A 20,710-nucleotide genomic window follows, 5' to 3' on the forward strand; every position below is an offset into this window, starting at 1 on the left:
CGGTGGAAGTTTTGTCTATGCGATATACTACGCGCTTTTGTTAATTTGGGTGCAACAGGTAACCCCCCACCCCTCCAGTTAGGTTAAACTCAACTTACCAAAAGAACGTCCAAGTGCTTATCGATAGTAGCAAAGTACACAGCAAATATTAGCTCTATCTTGCAAAGTGCATGCTCCCCTTCTGTGTCTAACAAACTGCTTATGGAAGAAGCTGGTATGACATTGGGATGTCAAATGAATTGGGTATTTATCGCAAAGTTAGATCGTAAAAATCGCCCATACCGCAGGCAGATACCCCTACTGGCTCTCAAAAGTCACGTGGGGTCGTTAAAGTTAGTTTTATGGTTCTGCGGAGTTGACAAGGTACAATATATTTCACATTCTGTATAATGTTGGTGACGCTGAACTTTATCAAGCTGGGTTTGCAGCCTGTAAGCGCGTAATGTGGACTAGCCTTTCCAGAGGACTCCAGCAGGTCTTCCCTTCAGCAGGGCCTGCAGGCTTTAAAATCTTTACTGACTGCAGTCAAAATTGCTGGAACTAAATGGCTTCAAGTAAGTTATGTGGAACTATAAACTGAGCGCGGGTTGCTTTAGTGCGCAGGGCCCAGCGAAGCTTCCAAAACAGAAAGTAAAATTATTGTAGATTAATTAATAATACTGCAGAAACAAATATATATATATATATATTTTTCTTTTACTCATGTCTGGGGCCGAAACTGTAGAGTAACTGTAAAGATTTGGCAGTTATTGAATATGTGGGCCTGGTTCCCAGCAACTGAATGTTTTCCCCTCTGCTAGATGCTCCAAATATTTTACCGCTGAGACGTCGGATTGAAGTCGTTTTTGTGTGTCTGTGTTGGTGGGGGCGGGCATACAGTGCGGAAAATAAAATAAAACAGATAGCCTGTTGTTTAAAGCTATCTTTGAATTATGTACTTTCTGATACAGCCCCTCCGTCGTTTCTCCTGTAAAACCATTGCCTGGTTGAAATTTCGTTTGTTTGGCATATTATACTGTGCTTGTTGAAAATTTTTGAATTCGGACTGAAGAATAAATTGTCGTGTCATTTAAGTGTGAATTTGACGCGTTTGTCTGCGGAGTGTTGTGTCTTAAGCGTTGGTGGGCGCTGGGGGGGGGGTTCGATTGTTGGGACTGAGGGGATACTCGGCTATCATAGTTGTTTCTTCATTTTAGTATTTGTACGCTTCTAATAATTCCGACACCAAATATGACCCTCCACCCCCCTCTCGCCTTCCCCCACCGCAGTCCTTTCGTTTCGGCTCTAATTTAGCTTTAAAAATAAATTCAAAGCGTATTTCTCATTTCTAGATTTTTTTTGTCAGTTATGACGCGAGCAATTTAACATCGTTCTTGCGTGGATAAATCTGGCTTTATGCGGCGTGTTTACAGATAAAGGTTAAACGCGGAAATCGGTCTTTTGAGTAAAGGCCTCTGGCAGCCAAGGACATCTTTTTTTTAAAAGCTTTTACAACACTTCCTTGCTGTTTTTTTTGGCATCCCAAACGTCCACTGTCTTACCAGCTAAGAAATATTAAAACTATCTCAGGGCTTTAAAGAAAACATATGTTAAACATATGTTTGCACCCATGCCATTAGCTGATTTTTTAAAAAAGAGAACAGATAATACGGGGGGGGGGGGGAGGCGTCGTTTCAAAGCGTCAAAGTTACGTTGAAATCTGAAAGTGGCCATTAATGTCGTTTTACAGTCGCATCCACACTCACCAGCAGTCCTGTCCCTCTACTCAAACCCCCCTCCCCAACACACACACACACACACACACACATCCCTCCCACCCCTTTCGGCGCTGAATTGTGCTCGGCATTCACGAATCTTCTTCTCGGTGTGTTGAGTTGGACTAAAGTTGTGTCCCTGGCGCAATAAAAAGGGGAATTACCTGCTAGACGGATTGACACACTCAAGGTGAGCGCGGGGAACAGCAGACTCGTTGGTCTGCACTGCAAAGTCTCAGATAGGTATCTAAAAGTCCGGAGCTGTCTCATTCGCCTCACTCTGCAACATACATACATGATGGGGTTTGAGACCATAACTTGAACCAAGTGAGAGCGCCATGTTGTTATTTCCTCTCTGCATCAGTTCGGACTTCAAATGGGAAAGTGGGTCACTATTTAACACTACACCCTCTTCTTCATCTGTCACGTTTTGCATTATAGACATTTGACCACTGTACCTGTCATCATTTTGAAATGTGACTCTTATGTACGACTAATTGAAAGTTGCTTCGACTTCTATACGAAAATTTTCCCTCTGTGATTTCAAGTTTAAGTGAGGGAGAGGGAAATAGAAAACTACATCAACTTGTTTGCCTAAAGAGCTTTTTTATATATATATAACATGAACGTGTGTCCTTTAATCCCACAGTCAATGATAGCCCTAAACGAGTACAAAGACTAACTTCCTATATCATGGTTAGCAATTTTATTCATATACAGCTCTTGTTTTATGTTACAGTACTTGGATTCTGTCACCGTGTCTTTTGTCTAGTAACACTGGACGCATTCACCCTTACTGTACATTTCCTGTCATGCTAGTCTGACGAATGCCTACATATCATGAGGCTCGTTGTAAAGATTATTTGTGCAGTCAAAGGCTAGGATTTTTTTTTAAAAAAACTAAGATACACGAGAGAGAAAAATGATACTTTGACATTTCTCATCAGAAAATGTCAAGATTCTCACCCTGATAATTATTGGCGTGCACAGTCCTCGAATCCGGCAGTCAAGTTTTTAATTCTTGCCGTTTCCGGTGTGTAGTTTGAAGGGGCGGGAGAGGTCAGAATCTATTTTTGGGAGTCAAAAGTTTTCCTTCTTTCAGAATTTCGAAATATTCCCCACGTCTCTCTTTTTAATATATATATATTGCTTTTCCGCGCTGACAGTTAGTGCAATCCGAGGGCTAAACAGGAAAACGCAGAGTTGCCGGAGGAAATAGGTTGTGGTCTTCTTTTCTGGTGCTGTTCTTTGTGTACTGTCCATCAATAAACTGCAACAAGATAGGAATGGACAAGTTGGTTAGTGCGATCCATTTTATCATTACTATAAATATAAATTGCATTCGTGTGTGTTTTTAGACGTAAACAATTCAAGACTTGGAGTGGGGAGTGGTGGGGTGGCGGGGGGGGGGAGTTAACATTCGTACTTATTCATTGTTTCCTTCAGAGGCACAGTAATCTGCCAATCTCAGAACTCGACGCTCTTCAGGCGAGATGGTGGACCCGGTATACATCTGGCTCCTCACTTCGCTTTACACATACACACACATACACACACACACACACACACACACACACATCCTGATCATTAGTTAGAAAATGCATTAGTGTGATAGTTTATGATTAGCGTGCAAGAGAGAATTAATGATTATAATCAGACAAGAATCTACTGGGTCTTTAATAGAACACGGTTCACCAGTAAATTAAGCCACAGCTGAACTAGAAAACCGTAGCAAAGTGCGGACAAAATAGAACGTCACCCAGCTCCAATCGCGTATATGATCGAAAAGTTTTGTTGGGGCGGGGGGTGGGTGGGAGAGAGGTGTGTGCAGAAAAATATTATTCTAGGTGCCAAGGGAGGCGAGTGCATTCGGATGAATTTATCTTACAGATATATTATAATTTATTTTTAAAAATGTTTAATCCATTCTCAAGCTGTTGTAGGTCATTGGATTTTGACGCACAGTCTATAGCCTGTTCTTGTGATCTGCGGTACAGCATTAGTAATTGGGGTTCAGCGAAAGTGCCATCGTTTGTAACCGACACAGCAACCCCCCACCCCCTCAACAACATAGATGTATTTGCCCCAGATACAATCACAAGGCAAATTATCTGTTCCATTGAAACGTTACAGAATCGATACTCTTCCCTATCAGGCTAACAGCAAATTCTAAACGTCATGATTCATTTTTTTCCCTTTGTGTTTCTTTTTAACGTTTTTTTTGAAGTGGTTTGCATCTGGCGCATTTATGGGCACTGGGTGGGTTTGAGGTTGTAATTGAGGATGAGAGGAGGTGGTGGTGGAGCGGGAGGTGGGGTGGGGGGGTTGTTTTGAAACAAGAACAAAAGGCATTAGCACCAACGAGCGATGGAGTCATAAAGATGTCAGGAGATAATATCGCCGTTTTTAAACATCTAGTTGCACGCCCGCAGATTTAAAAAAAAGCACTCTGATCTCATGCGTTATCGTTAACTCGTCCCCGTGGCTTCAGCAGTCACTGCTAGGACCCCGTCCCAAAAACACGCGACCTTTAGCCAGACCAGCGCACACACATCACCGTCTAATTAGCAGAAACGCGGGTATACGGCGAGATCTTAAATTACAGGCCGCTATTACTTTCGGGCGCATCCACTCCGCATAATAAATTGTCAAGTGAAAGAACAGCCGCAAACTACTGTTTAATTAGTATCAACCTTCAATAGAAACTGGCCTGCCCTCAAAGAAGGGGACAGATCACCAATCAGACCATCCTTTCCCAAGCCGTTACTGGGCCTCCTGTTGGAGATAGACACGGGGTGAGTCTTGAGAAACTACACGTGAGCTGTCCTCTCAATAATACAATTTAAAATAAAACACAACTGAAAAGGTAGGCTGATATCTAATATTTAGGAGAGGCATTTCATAACGCACACCCACACACACACACACACACACACACACACACACACACACACACACACAACAAATCATTTACACGCTGAATTTAAAATAATTGCTGCAAAGTGTAGAACCGTCTCTACACCATTTCCCCTCTCATTCAGCAGCGCAATGCTGTTACTTTAGTTGAATTGGATAATTCTTTTTTCATTACATTTATAATTCAAAAATTATCACACAATCCAATGACAAAGATAATATAAAACCTAGTTAATAGTTCCGTCTCTTGGGGGATTTCTCTCTCATTTCTCTCTCTCTCTCTCTCTGATGGCCTGTGCTTTAAATTACAATCTCTCCGCTTTTATTAAGCAAGGCGCGTTGCTGCCGGTTTAAACTTCTCACGCAAAACGAGGAAGATTCCGCACCCACACCCCACCACCCACCAAAAAAAAAGCAGAAAGAGCAAGCGTTTTGCTATTGATAGCCTGCGGGCGGTTCAACGGCGTTAAAACTCGGATTTAAAAAGCAGAATTTACGATAAAAAATAAATAGGTCTCGAATCTGGGCAGCCGTTTTTTTTGACACATGTAACGTGTCGGATTCACCAGCAGAGCCCGCTTCAGACCAAGTTCATAGTCATTAAGTGTCTCATTCTTACCAGCCTTCCCCGTTGCACTATGAGTCTGGAAGAATAGAGACGGGGGTGGGGGAGAGGGCGGGGGGGGGGGGTGTGCAGTCTGCTTGCTTTCTCCCCACAATTATTTTCCGTCCGAACTTTCTAAGCGCACTGGGCCACTTATCTCTGAGAAACTCACCCTCCCGGGTTGTGTATTTCCCTGTCGAGTATTGGCAGAAAGTCATTCAAACAAGGTCGGTAAGAGAAAGAATCAAATACATACTTGTAAGAGTTCCAACCCAACTTTTCAAGAAATTCCAGTTTCTCAAGGATATCTTTCGATTTCTAAATATATATATATATATATATATAGGATAAAGTTAAGCTTAAAACTTGCCTCGCGGCGGGGGTGGGGGGGAGTTGGTGGTTGGTGGGGGGGGGGACAAAGCTATACAGCTATACTGTCTGAAGATTGTGATGTTGAAACTGTTCAAGGGAGCTTGTTAGTACAGCATTATAGCTAAGGGGTCAAAAAGTGTGGGGTCAAAAGTTTACGTCGTGCGTGACTTGCTGTTGTCTGCCTCGATAGACTCCGTCCGATATCAATGGTAAAAGGAATAGTCCTGGTTATCAGCCGAGATGAGGGAAATAACAGGCCGGGGGTGGCGGGGGTGGGGTGGGGGGGTTTACATAGGCAAGTAAGTAAAGATTAAGCGGTCGGCGTAATGTCCAGGGTGTGAAGATTGGAGACAGAGAGAGGAGGTGGAAATCTTCGAAGAGATGCTGATGGGTGGAGGTGTGTGTGTGTGTGTGTGTGTGTGTGTGTGTGTGTGTGTGTGTGTGTGTGCGCAAGGTGGGTGGATGGGTGATGGGGTTGGGGTGAGTAGGACGGGGGGAGGGGGAGAAAGGTTAACTACGAAGTATTCTGAACACGACCTGGTGCAGAGCAAAACACAGGAAGGATGAGCCGTTTTCTTTTACAGAACACACTGCATAGTAACGAGAAATCTCAAGATCCATTAAAGGAGGGTTTGCCGTGTGTGTATTATAATAGATGTTTTATATACACACACACACACACATATACATAAATATATATATATATATATATATATATATATATATATATATGGGGGGAGGGTTGATGCAAATAATTCTTTCCCAGTACAATCGACCTTCCTTTCAAAATAATTTGAGAGTCAAGTTCTATGGGGAATGTAAAGGCTTTAAATAAAATTAGTAACGGGGGGGGGGGGAAGAGAGAATAAATTGTAGGCGCCTTTGTGCCAAGTAGGGGACGTAGATGACTTTACTCTGTCAAACCGATAAGAAATTTTATTTTTAAAAAAGAACCTACATTTTGAGGGCATTTCAAGCATATCTAAGTCAGGAGCTGGGCAGGTGTAAACAAGGAATTCAAGTAGAATTAGAGAAGGCTTTGAAATTTATTGACGAGTTGCTTGGCGTTGATATCAAAAAATTAAGCGTAGAGTGAGGGCACCTTTACAATTGTATTGCACAGATGACAGAAAGTAAATGTTTGTTCTTGCATTTTACGATATCCTCGCTTTAGAGGTTTTCTCCCTCTCCCTCTGTTGCTCGCGTGAGATCTCCGGGTGAAATGTATCACTCGTGCCCACTTGCGGAGAAACGGGCAGTTTCGAACGGTTTACTAAAGGGAAAATTGTTGGTTTTTTTTTACAAAATGCTTCCCATAGGTCTTCTATCAAATTTAAAGTGAACTCGACGTTAACCTCCTTTAATTGCCATTATGATTATCATTAAACGATGCCTATATCCTATATCACATTAATTATTGGGACGTGACACAAAAAAATCTACCAGTTATAGTCCGGCTATTTAACCAAAGTAAATATTTTTAAAAATCTGTCTGCGAGGCAGCCCGTTTCCCGGCGGCTCTGCGCACGGAGCAGGTTTTCAATCTCCTTGCACCACAGTCGCTCTGTCATGAATCTGCTCAAAAGTAAATACACAAATTTCGAAAGCTGGCATGGAACAGTTGTGTGCCAAGCACAACGTCAGTTCTAAGTGCTTCCCATTTGTGCAGATTGAGGGGAAATTCGGAACAAGCAAGCTCCGAATCACAGTCACTTCACATAGCATCTGTGTTGACTTGGGGCAATGTTAGAATGCTGGCATCGATCAAGAATACTTGAATATGCATTTTTGTTTTATTTGCAGAGCAGCAATAGTTACCCTTTTAAAAAAAAATAAATTAGCATGGATGCAGTTAAACGAATCGATTTTAATGAGCTTGGGCATTGATTAGATTACGTGCATGTGTTATGCTGCTATCTCTTAGATCTGCATTTATAAATCTGCATATATAAATAAATATAGATTTACTGCCAGCGCGTACCTATAAAGGAAGCCGACGCTGTATTATAAACATTACATATTTAATTTACACTCTCTCGGAACTGCAGCAATATTTCCCTTAATGAAATGCTTTGCACCAGATGAATCTAACTGACAGAGCCTCTTACGTAACTTATGTATTACATTCACACTATAGTGCTTCTCCTTTCGTGTCTTATTTCCTGTAATTGAGCAAATACATTTATCGCGTTTATTATATATAAATAGACGTTATATCTTCTGGAACTCGAATCAGAAAATGATAGGCCCTGCCTTGCTGAGCTGTGCAAGGCACAGCCAAAGATGTGCTGCTGTTGCACGCTGGAATATGCATCATTTCAGAATCAGGTTTAATATCACAAGCATATGTTGCAGAAACATAGGAAGCCTAGAGTACAATACTGGCCCCTCGGCCCACACTGCTGTGCTGAACAAGCGCTCAGTTTTGAAATGTCGTGAAGCTTGTTAACTTCGCTCCAGCAGGGCTGTCCAATACATGATAAAGTTTGGGTGTTGTGGGGGGGGGGGGGAGGGGGAGACAATCAGTAAGTATATTAAATAGTTAAATTAATTTAAACTAAGTAGTGCAAAGGTCGATTGCTTTTTTTAAAGCAAGAAGTACTGAGGCAGGGTTTAAGCCTTGTATGCTCTCAGCGGGCTATTAAACATGGGAAAGCAGGTGAGAATTACCTGGTATCCTGGGAAATACCCTGCTCAACGTCACTAAATAAAATAACTAATTTGACAACTAATAGGTCTGCTCCCTCGCTCTGCACAACCCACCCCAAGGAAATGGCGGCCCGTTTTTCAATCGAGGAGCTGGCTGCACGAAAATTGACTTCTCCTTCGGTAAAGCTCCGACTTTCTACACCTCAGTTAAAATCACATTCCCCCTCCACCCCCGTTAAGATTGAAATCTCCACCGCTGCGTGGCAAAAGAAACAAAAAGGCAAGATTTTGAATTTTTTTTTTGCATCGTTTCTATCTTGTAGTGACCAACGCCTGCCAATGCATTTTGCCTACTCTGTCCTGAACACACACACACACACACACACACACACACACACACACACACACACACACAGGACACCCATCAGGTGAGAATTTAGTCGAATTTGAATATATATTCAGATTTAAGTTCATCGAAACATTTTTGCTGACATGTGCCCAGAGGGGAGTTGTATCGAGTGAGTGGCAAACTCGTTAGTTTTAATTAGCAAGCCTTCTGACGGGTTAAACCAATAGTTTCCAAGAAGACCGATTAATTCGCTGCTATACAATGGTATTCTGCAATATCAGAACTTTCTGTTCGATTTGTGCTCGATCTGAAGGTGATTCAGTGCAATGTTGTGTGGGGCATGCACCTGTAAAATCAAGCACATTTCGCATTCTTACAAATTTGTAAGAAAGGAGAGAATGCATTAATTACTTTGCTATTCAAATTGGAAACTGCGATGCGGCGGCCAGGTTGGAAGGCAAGAAATGAGACTTCCATAATAAATATTAGGTGCTCATCAAATCGCGGAACATGTCATGCTTGAGAAAATTTTCCAGGGCCTTAATGCTGCTTTTGGCTAAACTTCTGCCTTGCGATTTTTCTCAAACGTAATGACCTGAGCAAAATTCAGTATGACTGAGGGACCTATCAAATGCTATAGAACTTGTAGAGGGGGAGAGTCCAAGAGCGGGGTGAAACTCAGGTCAAAGCGTCTAACAAATATTAAAATGTACTCGGATTCACGACACGCCTTAGTGTTTAACAAAGACTGTCAGTGTATGAGATTAATACGAAAAAACCGAGGGCGAAAACAAAATGTTCACCAGGCCGATGGTGGATACATTTTAAAAAGCGGCTAAGCATTTCGAATGGGGAGGGGGGAGGTGGAGGAGGCTGGTGGCAGTAGTGCTGCTGGAAAAGCGTTACTCTAACTAGATGTAATCAGTACACCAGACAAAGGAGAATGAATATCGTTATGTTGAAGTTGGCATTTTCGGTCTCTCGGTCCGATTTTTTTCTCGATAACCCCAAACCGCCCTGTAATGTTTAAATTGACAATAGAGAGAGCGAAAAAACATACACAGAAATATCTTCTCTCTCTCTCTCTCTCTCTCTCTCTCTCTCTCTCTCTCTCTGTATGAGGGTATGTATGTGATTTTTTCACAATCGGTTTGGATGTAGGGATAACTTTTGAACTAACCCCAACAAATACCTCCTCCTCTCGGATGAAGGGAATGTTAGTGGTGGGCGCGGGGGTGCTCAATATATGTGAGGGGACGGGAAGCGGGGGTATGAAGAAATAAGTGTGTGTGTGTGTGTGTGTGTGTGTGTGTGCTCAAAACTGAATGCCAGTTTAACCTCACAAAATAAATGATCAGAAAACATGGTCTAAACACTGGTAATTCTAATTTAATTGCAATAATTTAATGGTCACTGTTTCCCATGATATGAACGACATTAACGCTATTTACTTTAATGGTTGGCGTGTGGATAGCATTTTTGCATGTTTACTTGCTTCGGTCATTAGAACTGGCAGTAGGATGAGCGTTTCACTACAGTAAGGTTGAGGCCTGTGATTCGCTTCCCTAATGACAGGCTAGAAACAGGAGGGGGAGAAAAAGGCCTCCCCCATCCCATTGCTGTTTGCATCTTCTGTTAGGATAGCATTCTATAGCGAGGACCCTTTGAAATGCAGAGCACAGAGGGGACAGTAAATATATTCATCTTCCAAACTTCCGAAATGTCGACATTTTTATTACAGCGGGTTAAACAAAGCACCGGGTTTATCTTTTATGGAAAAGGTTCTTTTGAATAGCTGATATGCTCAGGGTTTTTTTTACCCTGGAAAAACTGTAGTCATGTAGTCACGTTAAAAAAAATTAATCACAACTGCATCGGTCACGGACGGACGAAAAATATTGCATAAAATTCTATTTCTATATAGTTTTTAAAAAATATTTTAAAGCTGGAAATCAAACAATATAGCGGTTAGATCAATGTAGAGGAAGTTTTCATTTTATAGTCCCGAACTCCTTTCATATGCGAAGTGAAGTCTTTGCATCGTTTTCGTGTTTATTTGCTGTCATCCGGCTAGAAGGTTTCTTGCCTCAGTTTTGCGTGTCGTAAACAACATTGTCCCGTCTATATAGATATTGTATATAAGAATGTTTTTTTTTCCCCTTAAACCAATTGATATTTCTCGGTCGTAAATAAATTTAGATTGGCCTGTTTTTTTTAATATGCAACGTTATAGACAATTTATAGAGGCAATTTAGTTTAAAGGGGCGAACCAAACAATTTGCTATCCTTGAAAAGTCCAGAGGTCACTTTAGCTGACCATTGAGTTTTCACTACTTTGGAGCACATGCTATATAATTATAAATCTATTCAATACGGCAGTGCCGTTTGTTCTTTTGCAAGAATTTATCAAAGGGGAAGGAATGCATGGTTTACTCAATGTCTGCTATAAAATTTATATAGCCACTGGGCGGAAGTGCTTTCATTGCTCGTGAATGGTTTAAATATTTAAGATTTTGTTTGCCTTTGCGGCTGCGGAAGGCAATTCCTCCCCCCCCCCCCCCGCCTGAAAAGTCACACATGGCTTTCTTTCCAGCCGTTTGGTGTGAACGCACGGGTTCGCGAATAGGGTTATTCGCAGCTGATCCCGAGAGAGAATTGGTGCGGAGTTTTGCGCGTGAATTTGTTCAGATTAATTGAATTTGTTCCCAGCTATTTAAAAAACAAGCAATTCTGCAGCCCACATTTCGATGTTCAGAGACACGTAGGCTGCACTACAATCTCTGGAGGAGTATAGAGACAGGCTCCCACCTCCCTCCCCACCCCATGCCGTGTAGATACATATCACATATATTCATGCATGTACAGAGATTCCTGCATCATCTGTATATTTACATGGAACTTCCTGAACGTCCCCGGGCTCAAAACAAAAATGCAGAAAAACTTGCCTGTCTTCTATATATACCCTGTAGATCCGAATTTGTGTTGACGAAGTTGTGGTCACAAATTCGTATCTAGGGGAGTATGTAGTCGACACAAACGCTACAACATTCACCCGGAAGACGGAAGAATATGCCCACGTCTAGAATCTTCTTTCTACAAATCAATAAATAATATCGAAGCATCTACCTGGTTCTGCGGGTGAGATTGCTGTCTGCAATGGCGGGATGTCCTGTTTTGCTTTTTTTTCTCTCTCTCTTCCCCTTTTATTTTTTTTTCTCTTGAAGAGCTTTGTTGCAACAATCTGCACTCGGGTAGTATTGATTACGTCATTTAAATATGGAAAGTAAGTGTTACCTTTTTTTTCCCGATATTGCCCCCGCATCCCTCCGTTTAGAAACAGCCCGATATAAGTGGGCTGTTAAGATTTAATCATTTTACAACGCCACTCACTTTACTTGCTGTGTAACCTACCACACTTTACAAGACTACGGAGGTCTTCAGTTACTAAATTCCGGGTACTTTTTTGTCTATTTCCCCCCGCCCCCCCCCCACCTCAGTTTCAGAGCTACCGTTTTGAAATAAAGCTTCAAAGACGTCTGGGTGTGCTCATTTCGGAAATTCACTTTTTTAAAATAAAATGGACGATGACACGATGACGGCACTGTGGCTGTGATAGCGAACACTTCTTTTTAAAAAAAAACTTCACCCAACGAAACTCATTCAATGTCCTAACGCAGACCACCAGCCCCTCCGCATTCTGCTGTGCCGCATTTAATCGAACGTGGGTAACTTCGTTTGGACTTATCACCTGTGCATCTTCACCTCCCCCCCTTAGTTATAACTGTACATGTTGGGAGGATGGCCCGCGCGGGATCGTTTCAACAAGGGACGTTCCTGGTGAAAATCGCCCGTCTAATGAGCTGCTAAATGTAATGCGTAGATTTTTTTTCGGTGCTTTGAAATAGTTGATGAATTTTCTATTGATCCTACGCAGCTCGATTTATCTTTGCCAACCGGGATACCTTCGTCCACCTCCCCCCCCCCACCCACCCACCCACCCTCCTCCCCAAGCCCTGCAAACTGCATTAGCAGCGCAATCACAAAGTGGTTTACGATCACCGACAGATTCCGAGCATGTAAAAATCGCATTTAATAAAACTGGATTGATTATTTTTATGCGGTGTGGTGATGGATCTTCTGTCGGCCCATTTATACACGAAAAGAACCAAGGGCATAGTTGGTTCGATTTCAAGCGCGTTCAACGAACTGGCACCAGCAATCTTGCGAAGTTTCACGAACTAAGAGAAAATACGACGCACATTTAAAAAAAATCTGTAATCCAAAACTGTTTCGAGGATAAGCTCAGGAACATTCGGCGTCCGATTCTATTTCCTTATCCGGGAATCGAACGGACCTCGCTATTGGCTGCCCGTGTCACATGAGCGCCCAACTTTATTCACTTGACAGTAAAGTAGGAGGGTTTAGGGAACAGGAAAAAACGGCTGGGTTAGAAAAAATTTTGAGTTATTTTGCATTTCAGATATTAAAGGTCATGAGTTCGTTTTTGATTAACTCTAACTATGTGGACCCTAAATTTCCACCGTGTGAAGAGTATTCTCAGAACAATTACCTACCAAGCCATTCTCCGGATTACTATACCCGGGCACGGGAGCCCGGCTTCCAGCATGAGGCGATGTACCCGCGGCCAGCGTACAGCGAGCAGCCCTTCTCCTCTTGTAGCAAGCTTCAAGGCTCGGGCGATCAAGCCGTGGCGCCCAGGGGTCACGTACAATCGCAGGCCGGCCTTCAAAACCACTTAGCCAAGCATGGCCACCAGTGTGCCTCGGTGGCCCCAAGCCCGCCGCCCTCTTGCAGCCAGAACTTCGGCAACCAAAGCACTCCTTGTTCCAAGGAGCCCGTGGTTTATCCGTGGATGAAGAAATTACATATAAACTCCGGTGAGTCGCTTGCCTGGGCTGTTTTTTACCACCTGAAAGCCCGGAATCTATTCCACCCATTGTAAATAGCTATTCTTTAGATTTACGATCGCCTATCTAGAGGTCAGTAATCACAACCTCCATAAATGTTTATTGCCAGTTCTGGCCATGTGCCTTTGATGTGTTGTATCCTAGGCGCTCGGATCGCTTTGAACAGCAGTTAATGATAGCGGTGGTTTTTTTTCTCTTTCTCTCTCTTACTAAATGCTTTCTTAAAAGTGTGTTCTAGCGCTTATTCCTTGTAAGATTCGTGGTGTTCAGTTAGTTATTTCTGTGTTGTTGCTTTTTGTTCAGTGAACCCTAATTACAAAGGAGGGGAACCCAAACGCTCCCGCACTGCTTACACGAGGCAGCAAGTTCTAGAACTGGAGAAGGAGTTCCATTTTAATCGGTACCTCACCCGGAGGCGCAGGGTGGAGATTGCCCATTCTCTTTGCCTGTCAGAACGGCAGATAAAAATATGGTTTCAAAACAGGCGAATGAAATGGAAAAAAGACCATAAGTTGCCAAATACCAAAATCAGGTCTTCGGCAGGCTCCTCGTCCTCTGCCACTCATCAGTCGCAAGGAAACACTCAGAACCAAGATCCAAATGGACCAGCAGCCTCGTTATAGCTGACCTTTTGGACGAGAGATTGGTAGATGCGCGCAGGAACGTAGGATGTTAACTGAAGGACTGTTTATTTATGATGTCCAAGACTAGACTGTAAATACGTCGATTTTTTTTGCCAACTTTTCTCATCCCCTACCCTCTTTCTCTACTATGGTAGTCTGCAGTCTTCAGTAGATACTGGCAAAGATGAATCATTGTTTCATCTTTAATCACGCCAAAGTCTTCCCATTTGTAATGTTTACTTGGTGGTACAAAAGGACGAACTCAATGCGCACGATTACCTCGACAGCAAACGAACACTTTAATAAATGAGGCTCCGTTTCATCAACCTGGGATGACAAACAGTCTTTTATTCAAACACACACACAAAAAAAACAACAAACTTTGCAGCAAGAATCTTCAAGCAGTTCGGCAAGATGGCCCTTGTGGCTTTTAAGCTCTGAGTCGCTTTCCAAAGGGGTTTACAAAAAAAGAAGAGAGAAATTATTTCGTTTGATTTTCCTTTGGAATATTACACTGAGATTCGCTCCGTGTCCTCAAATGTTGTGAACCCAAATATACTTCATTCGGTGCCAATAAAATTATGTTATGTAGTTGGACTTTAAAAGCAATCGTGTAAAAAAAATCATGTGGGTATAAATTATGTCAGCAAAAGTTATTTAAAGTGATTATGAAAAATGTTGCATGTGACTTGTACAGCCAAGATACAATACTCGCCTCTAGTCTCGGTATTAACAGATTGTGCTTTCGCGGGCGGGGGCGGGGTGGGGGGGAATAAAAGTGGAAAGTTAGTTAGATGAACTGTTTAGAACTTCGTCATCGCCGTTTATAACATTCCAAACTATGACGTTTTAGTATCTGCATCGTTCGGGCCCACTGGAGTTTGTATTTCATTTGCAGTCTGTAACCTTCCATTGATCTCTATGTATCGACAGACCAAAATACCTGTAAATAGTAATAATCTAAATAAATTTTTTTCAAGGCCCGTCTTTCATTTTGTTCATATATGTAAATATATATATATATTTCTTTTTGACCTCGCCCACTGGACAAAACCTTACGAGGCCATATGAACTGTATCATGACTCCAGCTTCCCTTCCCCTCGCGTGGGCTGGCCTATAAGACAACAAAGGACATAGAAAAAAAATATCAACGTCGGTATATTACAAAATAAACACAATGCTTATTTTGGCATGATTAGAGGGCCGTGCACCTGTTTGAAATTTGCTGTTTTTTTTTAAAATGAAGAATTTTAAGTCATGTCCTTGATTCGCTTTGCTACAATGTCTCTTTTAAAAAAATATATATATATATGTTGTCAGCTTGTAAAGTTAAGCACTGTTCCTCATATATACAGTGCTCCACAGCATCTTTTCCTTTGTGCGTGTGTTTGTGTCAGTGTATTAGGAGGGGATTGGACGGCGTAATGGTTCAAGCTTTGACAACCAAATAGATAATCTGGAAGACAAATGGGGTCTTTTGTCAGATGAGGCTCCGTATTAATTTTAATTTTCTTTCGTATAACACATTGCATATGCAGTCTGGGGGTCAGAAAAAGCAGCAGCATACCACAAGTTCTTTAAAAAAGACTAACAGCAATATACTTCAAGGTACAACGCAGTCTTCTATGTTAGTATCGGCCCTTTGGGTGATTCAAGATCTCAGCTTGCCGCTGCACGTGTTTTGCTTCGGATCTGCACTTTAACAGATTCTGTGAGAAAGCTGCATCTTCCAGTCACACACTGCGGGCTTCCATAATCCCATCCCGTACCCTCCCTACCCTCCCCATTCCTCTCTCTTCCTCTTCTTTCTCTCCCTTAGTCTCTCTCACTCTCTCTCCTCTCTCTCTCTCTCCCTATCTCCCTCTCTCTCCCTCTCTCCTTCTCTCTCCTCTCTCTCCCTCACTCTTTTCTGTCTCCCTATCTCACTCTCTGTCCATCTCTCCCCCTTACTCTCTCTTCTTCTCTCTCTCTATCTCTCTCCTCTCTCTCCCTCACTCACTCTTTCTCCTTCTCTCTCTATCTCTCTTTCACTCTCTCTCCCCCTCACACACCCTCTCCCTCCCTCCTTCCCTCTCTCTCCCTCTCTCTCTATTTCTCCCCCCCCTCTCCGCAAAACTATTTCTTCCCAACGCATCCCGCAAAAGATCACTGCCCTGAACACTATGCAAAGTGTCCTTATCTGACTAATGTTTATAGACCGTTGTTTTTGCATCGTGCAACCCCGATGCATAAGGGAATTCGCACATTCAGTTGTTGAAAAAGGGCACACAAGAAAAGAAACGTTGGCTATTTTTTAAAAAAAAGGAAAGAACACATTTTTGCCTTGGGAGACAAGGGCAGGATTTACAATCTGTCGCCTATATGCGAAAATCCTCACTAACCAATGTATACGTGCTTTACGTTTCCTCTTTCCCGGTGTTCCAAGAAACCAAAACAATCTGAAATGTAATTTTTCAACTGTAATATCTTTTTCAGGGAGCAACGCAGTTGCGGATTATTTTCTTTAGTTAATAATATAAGAATTATTCATTGCATCTCAGCAGAAGCTGTTCTGTGTTTTTTCTCTGTCCCTCTCCCTCTATTCATGGACGCTGATAACAGCCAAACCAGCCCCACACTCTCCGCCTGACTGCTGCCAACAGCTTTGAATGCAGGCTATACAACTAAAGTTCACAGGCATTATTTGTACGCAGAGAGGTTCGAAAAAAAATGCGAGAATTAACTTAAAATCATTAATCATTGCTTTCTTTAAATACTTCTCCCATTGTTACCCAACAGCAAATCTGGATGGCTCGTCCCAGAGAAAAGTGGTGTGCGTCCAAGGACGGTTCTTTAAAAATATAGGGAGAGCGTTGAATTTCTCAGTTACATCGGAAGATTCCCCCTCTCAAGCACGCTTAAAAACCGGGAAAGTGTTCAGGTCTGGAAAATGGAAAATAGCCAAACGAAAGGTAACGCCAAAACAAACTCGATTCATTCGTCGCTTCCAAACTGCATATATATATATATAATTTTTTTAAAAATTGGTCCCTTTGACAGGTTAGATGTGAACATTATTTGCTGTGCATGTGTCTTGGAAAACGTCAACCAAAAAGAATCTGCTTGCATAGTTGGCGTGTGGTGTTTATCTCCCTGTGGTATTTTTTTTCCAAAAGAAAATATATATTGAATCTTTTGGAATAAAATCAGCAAGTCGCCTGTTCAATAGGACGGCGGAAAGGGTTCACGGAAAGGGCAACTTTTCTATCCGATTAGCTGTTTTTATACTAGCGGTCTGACCCCTGAAACCCTTGACCTTTAAGACATGACTCCGTTCTATCTGAGCACTCTCAGTGCTTCAGGATATATATATATTTGTGTGTGTGTGTGTGTGTGTGTGTGTGTGTGTGTGTGTATGTATGTATATATATATATGTGTGTGTATATATATATATATACACACACGCATACACACACACACACACACACACACACACACACACACACACACACATAATAATATATAACTCCAGGTCAACGCTGCGTCGCGACAAGATTGACGTGTTATGCAGTTGCTTTCATCCTGAATAAGGCAGACTAATCGTGAACGTATGATATCAGGTCCCTCTGTTTGAATATTCTGTGATGGTTAAGGGTAGGTTGTGGAATGGCGTTTGTTGTACTTTGCAGTCACCTTTAAGGATCACCACCAAGGATCCTCAGTGGAATTAATGATGAACCGCTGCTCTGGGCATGGTGCTCCTCAGTTGAAGATTCGGCAACATACAATATAGATCAGGCCCGCCTGCGTTTTCTTTTTTAAGAATTTTGCCTGCCTATTTGCCGTAGAAATTGGATTCCGGTCTGGTTTGACTTCATCTGTCTTTAGATATCGTTTGCTTAGGGGACAGAAAATGATGCGAGCTGGAGAGATTTTGAAGTGGGGGGAGGGCAGAGAGAGAGACAGAGAGAGGAAGAAGGAGAAAGGGAGAGAGAGAGGAAGAGCGAGGGGAAGAGAAAGATAGGGAGAGAGAGAGAGAAAGATTGGGAGAGAGAGAGAAGGAGGGGGTGAGGGGGAGGAGAGAAAAAAGGTGGGGGTGATGGTGAGGGAGAGAGGTCCCTCTTTATAATGTTATGATACGCTGGAGTTTTAATAATAGCATACCATTTCCGAAGTCACACCACACCATTTACACAGAAACTGTAATTCAAACGATACTTACCCGAGGTAGAATGTAAATTAGATATCAGTTGTTTACGCTTTAAGAGTCAGTGGCTATTAGGAGGTCTTCACATAGAAGCTCAGTTTCGTCAACTTTACGCCGAATTCTCCATTTCAATATGTTAAGCAAAGGTTGAAATTTCCTTGGCAATAGGGAAGCTCGTCAATGCAATAATTAGCTATGGAATTTAGAGGGAAAAATCCTTGAAAAATGCAAACTATAGAATTAGATAAACGAATAAAATGTCTTTGTTATAAATCCCGCCCCTCGATTCTTTTTTACCAATTTATTGGGTTTTTTTTGCTAACCTGCTATTTTGTTTCAAAGGGCTTCAAATTTTCTCACCATTATAGGAAGCAATAACTATGACGGATGAGGTATATAAGGATTATGTTAAATTATATTATTGTTTTATTGTGTGTTCTGGTGAGAACAAAGGCTGAGTTCTGGGGAGAGAACACACACTATATAAAATCGATTCTTTTTAAAACGTATAACGAAATAATCTTTAGCCCTGTTGTGGAGAAATCCTACCGCAACTTATATTGCTGGTCTCCACTTTAGGAAGCACCCACAGAGAGAATATTGAAACGCGAAGAAGTTAGACAGTACTGTGTCAAATTGGTTTCTCGGGGCATGATTCTTACTAGGATTATAGAATTCTTTTTTTTTAATTGCTACTCCCAGCAGGTTTACCCCACCCGTACAGACTCCTTCCTGGTAATAATAGATTTTTTTCTCAACCTCAAAACAAATCACTTTATATTAGAAAATATTTCTGGATCGACTTATTTTTAATTCCGTTAACTGGTGGATACTCTCTCTCTCCCTCTCTCTCTCTCTCTCTCTCTCTCTTCCTCCCTCCCTCCCTCCCTCTCTTAATCCTGTTTGCTTCTGTTGCCGTTGTTAGCAGTATACCTAGAAGTGGTCTTCACAGCCAATGCATTTATTTTTAATAAATATCGTTCCAAAGTAATACAAAGGACGTTGGTGTATTAGAAACGAAGAGTTAAAATAGCCAATTGTAAAAGGAAATTCGTGATTTAACTCAATATGCAACTCTATGTAAAGGTGGCAAAGTGATTTTTTTTAAACTGCTAGGTTGGGTTCTTAGTTCTAATTTGCAAGGTCCAGATCACAAACGGTGTCACATAAAAGAGATGCACGTAGAATCTGAGTCTGTGGAAACATGTCCGGACGAGGGTTCGGAAAGCCCGAGTGCTTTCCCCCACATCTAACCGAGTTCAGGTTTGGCAAGGGATCCCCTGAACACCACCGTACACACAACAACCCCCCCCCCCCCCACCCGCACCCCCGACAACACTTCTGCAAAGGCGACCATTAGACAATAGGTACATGCGAGCCCAGGGACAAAAAAAAAGTGGCGAAGAATATGAAAGAATTTCTTCGCTCTCCCGAGTGGAAGGTCACACTTCTCCTTGGAGTGTGAATTTGAAATCCCCCCTTCCCCCTCGGTCACGTGACTCATTAAATAATTAATGCAGCTGTTGCTGAATAGATATGTATTCGTCGGTAAATCGCCGGCATGGTCTCTCTGTGTCTGACGTGAATTCTACTGTCCTTTTTAAAACAACCCTCTAACTTGAGAGAGAGGCTGAAATAAAACAATTTGAGAGGACAGCCACACCGTGGGCTGGATAATTGTAAGTACAGATGCAGTGTCTCTTGTCTCCATATGTAAATATTATGTGTGTTATTTATGTTACACAAGACTGTCATAACATTTGACAAATAGCGCCTTTCCTTCTATTTTTCAATTTACCACGGTGGTACGTTTGTTTATTTTCCCATCTTTTCATTGATCTTTTTTTGTGGCAATGGTTCTTGATTTATTGCGAAATATGTCAGCGGTACTGTGGATGCCATTGTGTGTGTGTGTGTGTGTGTGTGTGTGTGTGTGTGTGTGTGTGTGTGTGTGTGTGTGTATGTGTGTGTGTGTGTGTGTGTGTGTGAGAGAGAGAGAGAGAGAGAGAGAGAGAGAGAGAGAGAGAGAGAGAGAGAGTGTTGTTTGTGTTCGTCTGCGTGATAAATCATTCTCTTTGAGAATGATGTGCAAGTGATGATATTCAGGAATGAGGAAGGTTGCAATCCTCTCCCCGGAGTTGATTATTGCGGGCCATTTGTAGCAATAGATCAGATCATAATATGAAAGCTATAGCTGGGGGTCTTGAATTACTGCATCCGTGATTACCAATTATAGATGGTTTTCTATGAATTCTTTAAAACGCGACCTCTTATTGGAATAAGATCCCTCCTAAAAGAGGCGCTTTGGGTGATCGGAAATGAATTGC

The 20,710-nt window shown here is 42.1% G+C and overlaps 1 protein-coding gene and 1 long non-coding RNA gene across 7 annotated transcripts in view; one reads left to right on the plus strand and one right to left on the minus strand.

Annotated features, from left to right (window-relative positions):
* The window catches only part of LOC140191583 (uncharacterized), a 27,757-nt gene extending 14,134 nt beyond the window's left edge, over positions 1-13,623 (minus strand). For 2 of the 5 annotated variants that reach the window (XR_011883847.1, XR_011883846.1), the window contains exon 1: positions 99-217. This is a non-coding gene — a long non-coding RNA (uncharacterized lncRNA). Of the gene's footprint in view, positions 1-98; positions 218-2,720; positions 3,025-5,530; positions 5,655-11,770; positions 12,065-13,218 lie in introns of those variants that run through there. The other 3 variants (XR_011883848.1, XR_011883849.1, XR_011883845.1) reach the window with 3 other exon arrangements.
* LOC140191578 (homeobox protein Hox-A4-like) overlaps positions 13,064-20,710 on the plus strand; it is a 21,746-nt gene continuing 14,099 nt past the window's right edge. Inside the window, exons 1-2 of one of the 2 annotated variants that reach the window (XM_072249094.1) lie at positions 13,064-13,542; positions 13,876-15,274. In XM_072249094.1, coding sequence (XP_072105195.1) covers positions 13,137-13,542; positions 13,876-14,195 — 726 coding nt within the window. In that variant the 5' untranslated portion in view covers positions 13,064-13,136 and the 3' untranslated portion in view covers positions 14,196-15,274. Of the gene's footprint in view, positions 13,543-13,875; positions 15,275-16,974; positions 17,148-20,710 lie in introns of those variants that run through there. The other variant, XM_072249093.1, reaches the window with a different exon arrangement.

The sequence above is a fragment of the Mobula birostris genome, chromosome X (assembly GCF_030028105.1).
Source record: "Mobula birostris isolate sMobBir1 chromosome X, sMobBir1.hap1, whole genome shotgun sequence".
Taxonomy (NCBI): Eukaryota; Metazoa; Chordata; class Chondrichthyes; order Myliobatiformes; family Myliobatidae; genus Mobula; species Mobula birostris.